The following is a 13,287-nucleotide window of genomic DNA, read 5'->3' as shown; positions in this document are numbered from 1 at the left end:
ACAGGTAGATGGTCGCCTATCACTGAGAAATACGTTCTAATTGGCTACGTTAAGTCTTGTTTGGCGGATCGATACGACCGTATTTAGTGGTTTAGTGTTAAAGTCGCCCTATAATTAAAGCTCCTTAACCAAGCTGTTGAATGTTAAACTTTGGCTGTCCTTCCTTTTTATCAGCTGTAGCCTATAAGACACGTTAATTGGTTGTCAGTAAGGTTTTGCTTTGAAAGTGCTGACCGGAAAACGTATATTTGGTGCTGGTCGGAGCTTGACGGTGCTAGAGGAGAGAGTTGGGATTGTTCGGGCGGCGGAGCCTCCAGCCCCGGAGCGCACGCATGTTCAGTGGACTCGAATGGTGTGAAGCCCCAGATGAAGGACTCAGACGTCCGGGAATGACAGCCGCTGTCACCGGGAGTGACAGCTTTCACTCTGATCTACTCCGCTAAAAAACTACTATCAGCTTGACACCCAACACTGATCCGGATCGGATCCAGCCAGACCCAGGACTATGCCAGAGATGGAGAAAGGGAGACCACCGGAAAATAAACGCAGCAGGAAACCCGCGCACCCTGTAAAGAGGGAGATCAACCAGGAGATGAAGGTGAGAGTGAATTTGTGTACCACTGCTAGATAAGTTTTTAATCCAGAGACGTCTCTTTGACCGAGTGATAACTTTTTTCACACACACACACACACACACACACGTCTTCCTACTGAGGCCAGTCAACTGTGCACAAATCACTGCTGGGAATAATCAGACACATACAATGTTTGTTTTCAATGAATGCTCTTCTTGTGTCTTTTATGTAAGCAATCATAAACCATTGAGACATTTTGGTCGCAGGCTTTTATAAAAGCACTGGGTCTTACGCACAGTTTGTCCCCTCGGACGACACTTAACAAATTCTAATAAGTATTTATTATCAGTCTAAGCCGGAAATGTCACACACGCACACACACATGCACACTGAGAGAAAGGGACGTTTTTAGTCGGAGATGTTCAGCGGTGAAGGAGAGGCTGGCCGTTGCCTTCCAGTGACGCCATGTCAGGCCAGCTGTGGCCGGGACGCGCACACTCTAATGTCCAGCGGAGATCCAGATGTGCGTCACTTCTTCCCCCGCTCCTGCGGTGCGCTCACACTTGCTATACCACAGAGGCTTGCCCTCATGCCTTCCAAAAGAGAGAGGGCATTTATATCCTTTAAATAGCCCTTCCTCAGCGCACTGGGGGAAAAAACACTAATGTACTATCACGCTATTTTTTTTTTCAGGATGCAAACATCTCTCCAAAATAAAAGTTCCTATTAGAATATAATTGTTCACTAATGACCTTTGAGAACCTCTCCTCTGCCTCTTGCTTTGAAGGACAGCTACTGCACAGACATTAATAAGTTAAACCACAGCTACAGACACGATTCCCTCCCACCATTATGAGCCTATTACTGCATGGAAACTAATCCATGGATTGTCTGCTTTGTTTGGGTTTGGACACTGGCTATTTGAGACTGTGACTTGTGGTGGTAAGGGATATCTGAGGCTCCTTCGAGTAGGAGCGAAGCTGAGAAATCCAAAAAGACAAGCACTTTCTTTTTTTTTTGGAGGGGGTTGGTGGTGGTGGAGGAGAGATTCTGGCCTTTTCGTGAGAGAGGAAATGTGCTCTTTTTGTGTAAGCGGTTTGGATTGTAGCGTTTGATATCCAGGGGAGGTGTAGTGTTACAAGTTAACTAATTTTAATCAAAACATGTGAAACGCTATCCCCGCTTGATGTAAGCCTGCCTGGGCTGAATCTCAGGGTCGGCCCCGGTTTGTTGCCTTTGGCTGCAACTCTCTCTGTGGTTTGGGATATGGCTTGTCACTCTCACAAAGCAGATGTTTGTCTGAACTGCCAAAAAGAAACAAAAACAACATTGTGGGAAGTGAAGGGGTGGGTGAGGAGAAAAAATTGCCCGTCTTTGGTTAACAAGAAAACACAGAGCCTAAATGACACTGAGCTGTATGCATATAGGAGTTGCCATCAGTGTAGTCCCTCTGGAGAGTGTCACAATGCTCTAATTAGGCATGATGGGAAGTACACAAGACTTTAAATGTGAAGGAGAATCCTAGAGGTGTGCGCCTTTAAAATGAGTCAAATGATGAGAGGACGGGAGGAAAGGCAGACAGGAAGGCAGGGAGGCGAAGTGATTTCTTGCTCAGCTGAGGTCCAGCCTAGTGTTGTCTCTGTAATACATCTGTTTCAACACCACATTCGGACCTACTCCCTCCACGTCAGACCCGAGCGCAGCACCAGACATCGGATACTTGACTTTAATCATCGTTAGGCATATTTAGCTGGATATGATACCACCGCTTGCACTCAACCCACACACTCTCCCAGACACACACACACACACACACACACACACACACAGCAGAAAGTGAGCAAGCAAGGGAGAGATCCATTTCTTTGAGGCCCTAGTGCAGAGCAGAGGTCGGTAGTGAGGAAAGCAGGGGAAAGAATGTGCAGTCAGTACTACAGCGACTACAACACCACCACCACAGCAGACTGGCTGTGCTGGAAAAGGGTGAAACCTGAGAGGCGGTGGTGTGTCGGGTGTCAGGGCTGGAAGGTGCTGGGGTGGATGGTGGAAGATGGGAGGTGGTGGGGTGGGAGGCAGAGGAGAGAAAAAGAGAGGCGAGGGGAGGGACAGGGAAAGCTGGAGAAAGAGAGAGAAAGAGAGAGAGAGGGAGAGAGTGGTGGACATTGGAGAGAGAAGAAGGGAGAGGAGTGGGGCATTTCCGAGAACCGTGGGACCTCGCCGCGGTGTAGGGTGTCCCGCTCTGATTTCTGCCCGTTCCGGATCAGGTTTCTCCTCCAATCCGGTTCTCCCAAAGCCACAGAGAGAGGTGGGTGGATAAAGAGAGAGACCTTTGTGTTTTGTTTTTTTTTTTCTTTTTTCATCTGGTCGTAATAAAAAAAAAGAGAGAGAGAGAGAGAGACCACACATCCCATCTGCGGAGAACAGTTTTCTTTTCTCCCTCTTTTTTCCAATTAAAAGAGATAAACAAAGGATGATTCATAGATTTCACACTGGTGTTAGGTTTTAAACCTTTCCGTCTCAGATTTAGCAAGAGTAAACAACTTGAATACATCATGGAAAAAGCGTCATACTGTACTCCACTGTGCCCGTATTCATTTCTCCAACGGGGTCGGGGCCGAGAAAGAATCCCTCACATTGATTCAGAGAAGGAAGGTCTGATTATGTTTAACATAGGATAAAAAGTTCCACTAACAACCCCTAAGATGTACGGTCACAATTTCCCATTTGCAGGCGGGCTATGGCTCAGTTACCCTATCCCATTACATAGAAGGTTAATCACTGATTTCTTTGCCTCTTTTTCTCATGCAGACATTTGCAGAAAGCACCATGAATGAGCTCCTGGGATGGTACGGATACGACAAGGTAGATCTCAGAGACTCCGAGGCCAATGAGATCAGAAACTACAGAGAGAGGCGTCAGCATGTGTCTGTGCTAAAAGGTGAGGGCAGGTGTCGATAGTTCACCGTTGGAACAGTACTCTTCTTGAATTTACGCTGCACTATCTAACAGGTTCTGCAGGTTTTCAGTTCAGACATTGAGTCACTGTTCAAATTTGTAGCTGCAACTTCTCATGTTTCATTCATTCAGATGCGTCTATTGTTTCTCAGTACGTTTGGGCTAAAAATCAGTGTAGGGCTTTGTCACAGGTGCAAAAAGTTATTATAGTATCATGTTAGCCATACACTGGGTTTGTGTTATTGTTTTACATGGCGAAATCCAAGTCATGGTATTGTGTTACGTATGTTTATGCCTTCCAGAAAACTCATTGCCAAAACCCAAGAGCCTGGACACCAAAGTCAGTCACTCAGTCCTGGCCATGAAGAGCGGAGAGAGAGAGTCCTCCAGCGTCCCTTCCTCTTCGCCCTCCTCTTCGTCGACGAGTTCATCCCTGGCCACCCCCAAGGAGCACAAGAGTGCCCCTGTCATTGTTCCCCTTATAAAGCCATCAGCAGGTATGTGGTCACTAGGACCCTAACCCTAACACCACACTCTTATAATTTGAAGTCGTTTACATCCATATTTGATGAACAGCATAGTAACTGTAACGTGCACTGCTCAGAATTTGCAGGAACTACTGTATGTATCCATTAGGCTGCAGGTCTGATCATATTCCCTCAGTATGGATGTAAGTAGCCTCAAATAAAACCTGAGTCAAAACAGTATAAAATATGTCACTGTTCATATATAATCTGACAATAACAGGGATGCAGCGGGATCTCTTGGCTCCCTCTGTGATTCCTTTAAGGAATTCATTGAAGGTTTGGAGTCTCCCCAGCTGTGATTCTCTCACGTGCTAACATACCTGATCAGATAATTGGCTCAAGGATCATTTTCTGTTTAAAAAGATCAAACCTGACTCACCTCTCTGGAGTCTTGGTAAGATGTTGAAATCCTCTCTAATCAACACCATGATAAGATCTTTTAAACCCAACAGCCACACAGCCACACACACACACACACACACACACACATACACATACACACCCCTTTGGGGCTGAGCTTTTATCAAAGGTGTGTGCTAATACCTTTGCAAATTGCACTCGCTGATTGCCCTCCTCTCCTCTGATTTTCCCCTGCAGTGGAAGACGTACAGAATGTGCAGATAGTGTGTGTTTGGTGCCAGAAGGAAGGTGTAAAACGCTACTCTCTATGCATGGGCTCAGAGCTCAAGAGCTTCTGCAGTGAAAAGTGTTTCGCCGCCTGCAGACGGGCCTACTTCAAACGCAATAAGGTTAGTCGGAAACAAAAAAAAATGCCCACACAGAATCACTGTGGGTTGATATAAGTATTTAATTGTGGATTTACCCTTGTTGGTGAGATGTAAACTCTGATATTTATATGGTGATGAATGATCTGAAGATTTGTTTTTATATGTTTGAATGTGTTGAGCTCAGTGTCACACACAAAGCACATGCACATACAGGTACTCTATGTGTCATTCCCCATACACAAGAGACCCAAGCATCAAGTGGTTCCTGGCATGTAAACAGACCTTCAGAAAAAGATACCCCTGATCTCGTGAGGTCATAGCTGATGGATTAATTTACAGGAATTTAAAAAGGGAGGGGGTCTCTGAGAACACACTTTCTAGTTATTATGGAGGAGCCTGTATAGGAATGGTGGGAGGGAGGTCAAAGTTTGTAGAGGACACTTAGTATCAGTTTTGCGTTAATGGAGGAGGGGCTGGCCATTAAGTGGCTTTAAAGAACCGCTCTGATGCACATTGCCATGATTTTTCACCTTCCATTACAACACAGATATACCCTCTTTGGTGTGAGGTGACATGCAGCTGTATCGCCTTTCGCCCTCGCTGTTGTTTAAACTGTGGCAGGTTTATTCACAAGATAGCAGAGACAAAAAAGGAGGGCTGAACAAAGTGTGTGCAACAAGCCCTCTAAGTTTTCGGAGGCGGGGAGGAAAAGCATTGCTGTTGGCTTGTTGCTGCTTGTCTGAGAGGAAGGCCAGAAGGCCTGGGGCGAGGTGTCCACTTTCAGTGCATACCTTACCTTCAGCTGCCTCATGTTTCGTAACTCAACACGACTCAGTGGGTCACAGAGATGGGGGAGCACTCAGATCCAAAGCAGATCAGCTTACATAAATCAAGAGGAATTTCCTATATTAATACTGGTGAGGCCATTAATAATATGACAATACATCACCTGCATTATCTCCCTACTCAGTTGTAGATTCATACGTATCTGTTTCACAACACAGTAATTTCCCTTTGTTGTATTGACCTTAGGGTTTGGTAACATGTGTGAAGTTCAAACTGCTTTAACCTTGATGACAAGGCAATTCATTATAAGCTATTTTCTGCACTTGTTATGTAAGAAGCTCAAATTTGGTTTAGTAACCACTGAATGATTCCAGTATAGTGCTTTGAATTAAAGTAACTGCAGCTACATCATCATGAATTGGAGAATTAATCCATCAAAAGTAGAGGGAACGCAGGTCGGACAAAGTGCTTCACAGTGGTTGCCATGTGTGTCACACTGCGGTTTTCCCCTGTCAGGCCAGAGATGAAGACCTCCATGGTGAGAGATCCCCACAGCACCCCCATACAGAGGACTCGCCCAGACTGGTGTTGAAAATAAACAGCAATGTCAGAGTAAGAGAACACCATCAATGTATCTTTTGTTTTCCAGTGTAAAGTATTAATATAAGTACGTATGAAGTTACAAGATTAAAACAGATTTATACGCATAGCTCACATTCTTACCTTAAGAGGTATGGAAAAGTCAAGTCTTTCTCCTATTACTGTACAAAGTCTTCTGCTAGGATCTGTCACTTCAATGACCCCCCACAGTCTCTCTCCCCTGTGCCGCAGGTATGTGATTGGTGCAAGCACGTCCGTCATACTAAAGAATACCTGGACTTTGGGTCTGGCGAGGAACGACTCCAGTTCTGCAGCACCAAGTGTCTGAATCAATACAAGATGGATGTTTTCTACAGAGAAGCCCGTGCAGCTCTCACCAGCACCAGCTCCAGCCCGAGCAGAACCAGCCAGGAGGGGAGGGCGGACAGCAGTGTCACTGGGCAAAAGCTACTCACTCCTGAATCTTGGAACAGCAACAACAGTATAGGGGAAGCCCGTCACAGAAACCTCTCCCCTAAAGGTCCTACACTAATACATGCGTCAACAGAATCCACCTCCATCTCCTCCTCAGAGGCATCTTCTTCTTCTTCTTCCAAGGTCCCTGTCTCTGGGCTGAGGACCCTGGAGAGACCCATCCAGCCTCCTCCACCTCCACCTGCTGTGGAGGTGTCACCTCACCCCGCTCCCCTTCCTCCTCTGCCTCCTCCTCGTCCCAGTCTGGAACATCAACCAGTGCCTCAAATCCCCATTCCCTTCATTAGACCTCCTCTTCATGCTCAGGGCCTGAAAAGCCCCCTTGCCAACCCTCCCAGACACCCAGGACCCCCCTCCAGCCCCATCCACAGACCTCCTCACTCTCCTCACCTGCAACCCCCAACCTCTTCCTCCATAAATCCCCCTGGACTGATGCACCCCTTTCCAGGAGCCTATTTCCCTGGTTTGCACTCCCCTCCTCTGAATATGATGCCAAGAGGTCCCGTCCCAATGCCTCCCATAATGAACTTTGGTATTCCTTCCTTTAGCCCCCTCCTGCCCCAGCCAACTGTCCTGGTCCCATATCCCATCATTGTTCCCCTACCTGTCCCTATACCCATTCCTATCCCCATTCCAGTCCCCTCTAAGGCAACCCTAGAAACTCCGAGTCACAGTGGAGTTATCCAGCCTGTGCCAGAGGGGGCAGACAGGAGTAGATCCAGGGTTACCAGGCCGCCATCCCCAGGGATCCCAGAGGGGGACAGCAGATTGGTAGCCAACAAATTGGGTGCACCCTTGACTCAAGGTCTCCCCTCGCCAAGTGACCCCAACTCAAGGGACACCGATTGGGTTAAATCAGAGAGGCCATTCCCGTCCCCAACATCCACACTCAATAGTGGAACATCCTCTCCCAGAGCACAGTACAATGAATCTCCTTCCTCAGCTCCAGGGTCGGAATCGCTGACAGACTATAAGCAGCAGCAGTCAGAGCGACAAGTCATCCAAAGGGTTCTTCAGCGGACCCAAGTGAAGCCGGAGCCCAGTGCCAATGGAGTGGTGGACCTATCAGGGCTCACAGAGTCAGGAACTGGGCAGGGTACCAGATCAGGGCTCCACGACATCATCAGACCCACCTCTTCTCTACCAGAGTCCCCTTCACACGACACTGTCTACCACCACCAGGACTCCCACACTCCACCTTCACATACCCCTCCCAGCCCCACAGGAAGCAATCATCCAAACGATGTCACGCCCTCTGCTCTGAAATCTCAGGACTACAGTCCAAATGGGATGTCCCCCTCATCCGCACCCTCCAGTCCAGACTCCTCCCTACCCCAGAGAGTACTAGTGCCACCCCCTGACCCCACGATCAGTGAGCTGGAGGCCATCAAGGAGAACAAGTGCTCTGTTGTTGGCCCAGTGCGAGTTGAGGGCCCAGTCGGTCAGTTAGAAGAGCCCTTAGCAGTAGTTGGGGAAGTAGGGGAGGACCCCCATGTTCCTGATGAGGACCATGCCTATGCCCTGCCCACAGCGCCTAAGACAGGTGGGACCACCACCCCGCTGCTCTTGCCCAAACTCAGGGACAAGGGTAGCCTGCGGAGCCCTGCTAATATGCCCAGTGCTGGAGACATGGAGCCAGCTCTCAAGAGGCGATGCCTACGAATCCGAGATCAGAATAAGTAGAGGACGGAGGTGAGAGATTCTATTATTGGGCGAGGCAATGTATAGATAGCTTTGTTTTCACTAGGTATTATTAGATCTGACATTGCTAAATTGCACATTGGAAGAAGGACCAGCACTACTGTACCCCTTATCTTACTCAAACATCTGCAGAAGGCATGACACAGTTAGCCTATGGGTGGAATTTACTGAAGAGCATTTCAGGTAAATTTAAGCATGCCAAGTTCACTCTTACTCTATTTACATAAGCTTTCTAAATCCCACTGCTTTGTGCTGTGTGGCAAACCCCACCCATGTGGTATTCCCCACAGATTAAATAAAAAACCAGCAATTATTTTTAAATGCCATTTAACCAGGGATTGGAAAATGTGCACATACACAAATTCGCACATACACAGAGCGAGCTTAATCACAGGTCTCACAGTATGCGCGTGGTCACTAAACAGCATGGCGCCAAAGAGAGAGAATCCTAGTAACCTGGCACTCCTCTGTGCTCTAAGGTTACAACAGGGGGGAAGGAGGTGGAGGGCACAAGAAGCGAGAGTCACTTTGAAAGGCAATCGCTTCACCACAATCTGACAGTCACAATGCTTTGTTTGCATGACAGCCTGTCTTTTTTCTAGGCTCGGTTTTGCCAAGACATGTGAGTGTGTGTCTGTTTAAGAGGAAGGGAAAGATTTCTACATTTTAACCAATTAGCAGATGCTCTTGTCCAGAGCAGTTTGCAATGTATGAAAAAACAGTAGGCTCATTGTCTTGGCTAAGGACAGATGGCTGCAGCTGAATCAAAACAGTGACCTTGAGGTTATGGTCCTGTCCAAACTGACACTTAGACAGAGATAGATCAAGTGAGGTTAACTATATGTGACCCCAAAGTCAAACTCCTGCTTCTTACAATATGAAATGTGAGGCAGTGCAAACACCTCTCTTAGGTCGCCACAGAGACAGAGGTGATTGTCAGGCAGACTACAAGGCGCTGTGAATATGAGAGCCAGCCGTCAGCTGTGATAGAGCTTTGGGGCTTCATTAGAAAACACAGGGGCAGAACCAAGAGCGATCCGATTACACATGTCATAATGACACCCTGTTCTGGCTCCGGCTCGCATCTCTCCCATGTACGAGTTTTGCGCTCTGCTCTCCTCTCCCCTTTCACTCCTTTTCCTCCTCTTCACTCACCACCACTGTCCCCTGCCAACCAGATGTTGTTGTTAGAGTGCAGCAGAAAAACCTCCTTACTTCGGACCAGTCAAAGGCGCCTCTTGATTTCACTTGCTTGTTTGGTAGTCCAAACGGCTGTAACACCACCCGTCGTCCTCACCCGCTGGTATCTCGCCATAATGAGATCATGTTACCATTTTACTGTACGCCCTGAGATTAATCCACTGATATTACAGAGAGGGTTTGGATTTCAACTGGCCTGCTTTTCTCTCCATATTCTGCTCCAAGCCTTTCAAAGGCCAGGGGTCACCTTAAAGATTGTGTTAAAAAATGATGGTTGGTGACAGAGAAAGTACAACATGAACCTTTATCTAATACCCCAGTGTTATAAGATTCCCTTTTACTAATTGAGTTCCCACTTCACTCTTCATTCCTCATCATTTGTTGTGGTTTCATGCGTCCCCTTAGTAACCAATACATATGAAATCACAGCGAGCTGCTTGTGTTGTGCAGACAGATTTATGGGCCTGCATTGTGTGTAATGGGAGCTGGCTGCCGTATGTGAATGACTTTAGCTGGCCACCTCTGTGCTCCGAGTTGAACATTTCTGTCCTGTTCTATTGTTTCTACTGCTAAAAGTCTTTTAAAACAACAACAAAAAAACCTCCCTCTCTGACAGAATCAGCAGCCAACTGGAGGATTTCACCTCAGGAAACAGCCAGTTTTTCTCGTCTCAGTTTTCCTTGCCTTTATTTGGGATATTTTATAGCCCCATGTAATCTGATCCCACCACATGGGTATTCACTGAGCGTTTGAAACTAAAACGCAATGGGACAGAGGGAGTACAGAACCCTGGTTTGGCCCTTTACATGCATGTGCGTGCGTCTGTTTACGTTTAATATGTGTTTGAATGAGAGTCTGTGTAAGTAAGTGTGCGCGAGAGAAAGGGGGCCAGATGTTCTTGGTTTGACTGTGTCCTGTGCGACACTTATCTGAGTGTTGACATGACTAAAAGCTTCATTCTCAGTGTTTATGTAGAAATGGGCGGATTAAGGAATGAGTGTCCAGAACAGGAGGGGTCGATATAAGATATGGCAGAAATGGAAATTACATAGAATTGGCCCAGAATGTATAACATCCCACCACTAATTCTCCCTCTCCTTCTGTTTTTTTTCGCTCTCCCTCTCTCTCCACCTAATGAACAGACTCCCTGTTTAACACTGTATGGCAGAGCCAGATTCAGTGCCACGCCCTCTTGTGGACAACACCAGTGCTAACACCCTCCAGCCTGTCCCTCAGCCCACCAGAGTGCTGCTCTGCCTGTAGACCAGCAGGGTGCCAACCCAGGAAGCAGTCCAGATGGCCATATTATCACAAGTCAGCATGGGGGTGTGGAGGTGGAGGTGGAAGAGGAACACAACACAGTCACACATTTTGACTTGGACCAAAGAGTATCACTGGCTTGTGTGTTATGTTGTGTTCAGTGAGAGTTTGATATGGAGCATCTCAGATCTTCTCTCCTGTCTGACATTGCCCTAAAGTGTGTCTATGTGTGTGTATGCGGGTTGGCGCGGCTGCCCAGATGCGCTCCTCCTCCCCCTCCTCCCCCTCCTCCCCCTCCTCCTCCTCCTCTCCTCGCTCCACACAGCAGACAGAGCTCTGATCAGCCTTGTGTGGTCTTCTCAGATGGAACCTGAACATGATCTCTTTCCAGGGGAAACGGTTTGTTTTCTCTGCCTGGCTTGCACAAAGAGCCACATTGTTCCTCTCCCCATATCCCACGCTGACTCCCCACTCCAGGTTTTGGGTTACCTGGCCGACGGGGGCTCAGACTTCAGGAGCTTTTTTATTTTTTTGACCGACGGCCAGGAATATAGTATACCCTTCTCCCCTCCGCCTTTCCCCGTCCCAATCTAAATACGGTACACACACTAGTTCTGAGGTTTGATTCCTCATAACTGATTGCCTGTGATTCCCCACTCTGCTCACTTCCTTCAAGGGGAGGAGAGAAATTCTGCTGAGATTAAGACTTTATCCTCGGGCGGTTTACACAGTCTGGCTGGGCTGTTAAGACAGACGACTGAGCAGTATAACACAATCTCTGAGGACAGATGATGCTCCCTCTGCCTCCTCTGAAACTACATAGTGTATATGAGGGGACGCCTACTGATAGCTGAGATGGTCTGCAAACACTTTTAGTCGTCCTGATGACGCTGGTACATAAATGTGTGATCTGCAGACCCTCCCTCACTATTCACCATCCGCCTGGTCTGCCAAAGCTTTCACAGCAAATCAGAATTTGAATCACTTTTAGCAGCAAGTGTCATGCATATTTCATGGGAAATTAAAACCTTGAACATTCATGGCATAGTTGAACTGATCCTGATTCTGATTTTTTTTTTTCTTTATGTTTCTGGCTCTGATCAGATGAATCTTAAAAAGACAGCGAAAAAAAAAGAACAGACTTCTAATATTACCAAGTGTGGTATTATACTCAACCATCCAATGCTGTAGTATGCAGCGATCAGTATTACAGTTCCCGCTATCGGGGATACCTAATGAGATTTGATCCAGCTAGATCACTTAGAGGCTTTGTCAACACTTGTCCCATTGCAAGGTTTCAGTTTGTCTAGTTGAACGCTACACAGATACTATTTGATGTTATATTAACTTATGGATGATGCATCTGTAGATTTTCACAAAAAGTGCTTTATTTCTTTTTTTTTCTTTGATGATTGTATTTTGTGAGTGGTGAAGCTCTTAAATGCCCCTTGTCTTTTTATGTTTGTATACTGTGTCCCCACTAGAGAGCAGTGTTTGCCTTTGTAACTTTGCACCTGCCCTTTTCTGACGTGTGAGCACCAGGGGGCCCATAGGCAGTCTGCTGAAACCCATACCTTTACACAGAACACTACACTGCACTCAGTGCCAACCGACTGTCATCCAATGCCAACTAGATTGCTTTTCCCTCCACAACTCGCTGCCATTATTTTACCTTTAAATCTGAATATCATCTATTTCAGCAGTGTCATACCAAGAGGAGCCTCCTCTTCTTAATGTAGAGTTTAACAGTCCCCCCTGGGATGAGTAGTCATCATGACCTTCTCCTAGAATAACTCCAAATGTGGCCGACCCCCCCCCCCCGCCATCATTCCAAAACTACATGCCTATCAGTTTGTGTGTGTGTTTCTATGTTTGTGTGTGTATGTGCCCACAGTGGCAACACATTTGACTGTCTCCCCACTCATTCCAGCCTCAATCCTCACCACAGGTCACACCAGTATGTCAGTGTCATCCTCGGCCGGCGAGGGGACTCATGTCAACAGCTTGTATGAGTCTGTGATGACATCACTCCTTGCAAATAGCTGCGGTGTCAACAAGTGGTCCTTGGCTCTGACGCCAGAGGCCAAAAAAAGACATTATTAAGACTGCCGTTATTGGTTTTATTGCACATTTTAATCATTGCCATGTCTGACCTTGATACAGTGTGTGTGTGTGTGTGACAAAAATGTACTTTTCTTTCAGAGATTTTGTTGCTTTTGTTGCCTGAAATTCGTAGGTACTTTCTGGCCTCCCCCTGTCAAACATTTAGCCCACTGTCTGAATAGATTGTTCACAGATTGTTTGTTTTTGAATACAGTAACCAAGAGCTTTGGTGGAGACCTCTTTGTAAAGTAAAATAAATAAAAGTTATTCTAAGAGCAAGGAAATGTCTGGTGCATTTTTACAGTGTTTTTTTTTTTTTTTTCACTGAGCACTTGTGTTTTGTTGTGATATATCTCTCTAAATCTGAATACAGGGCAA

At 46.7% G+C, this 13,287-nt stretch overlaps 1 protein-coding gene across 4 annotated transcripts; it reads left to right on the top strand.

The window, feature by feature from the left end:
* Window positions 1-276: 276 nt before the first annotated feature.
* On the top strand, window positions 277-12,630 carry LOC108895997 (sine oculis-binding protein homolog). 4 transcript variants are annotated; one of them, XM_018695017.2, is made up of 7 exons: window positions 277-598; window positions 3,384-3,513; window positions 3,833-4,027; window positions 4,655-4,806; window positions 6,088-6,183; window positions 6,403-8,337; window positions 10,689-12,630. In XM_018695017.2, exons 1-6 carry the CDS (start codon window positions 506-508, stop codon window positions 8,326-8,328), a joined length of 2,592 nt encoding a protein of 863 aa, XP_018550533.1. In that variant the 5' UTR covers window positions 277-505; the 3' UTR covers window positions 8,329-8,337; window positions 10,689-12,630. The 4 variants fall into 4 exon arrangements, with proteins under 4 accessions (XP_018550533.1, XP_018550532.1, XP_050927801.1 ...); XM_018695016.2 differs by having other exon boundaries at window positions 6,382-8,337; XM_051071844.1 differs by lacking the exon at window positions 277-598 and adding an exon at window positions 2,611-2,880.
* The last annotated feature ends 657 nt before the right edge of the window (window positions 12,631-13,287 follow it).

The sequence above is a fragment of the Lates calcarifer genome, linkage group LG7_1, assembly GCF_001640805.2.
Source record: "Lates calcarifer isolate ASB-BC8 linkage group LG7_1, TLL_Latcal_v3, whole genome shotgun sequence".
In the NCBI taxonomy this organism is placed as follows: domain Eukaryota; kingdom Metazoa; phylum Chordata; class Actinopteri; family Centropomidae; genus Lates; species Lates calcarifer.
The sequence above is the reverse complement of the archived record's forward strand: the minus strand, read 5'-3'. Positions and strand labels throughout refer to the sequence as shown.

Bases quoted from the DNA above. Each gene is read 5' to 3' on its own strand.
- LOC108895997 (XM_051071843.1), top strand. From the start codon at position 2,626: ATGGGAGGTGGTGGGGTGGGAGGCAGAGGAGAGAAAAAGAGAGGCGAG. The intron at 2,881-3,383 runs GTGGGTGGATAA...TTTCTCATGCAG, and splicing joins TCCCAAAGCCACAGAGAGAG to ACATTTGCAGAAAGCACCAT. The intron at 3,514-3,832 runs GTGAGGGCAGGT...TATGCCTTCCAG, and splicing joins GCATGTGTCTGTGCTAAAAG to AAAACTCATTGCCAAAACCC.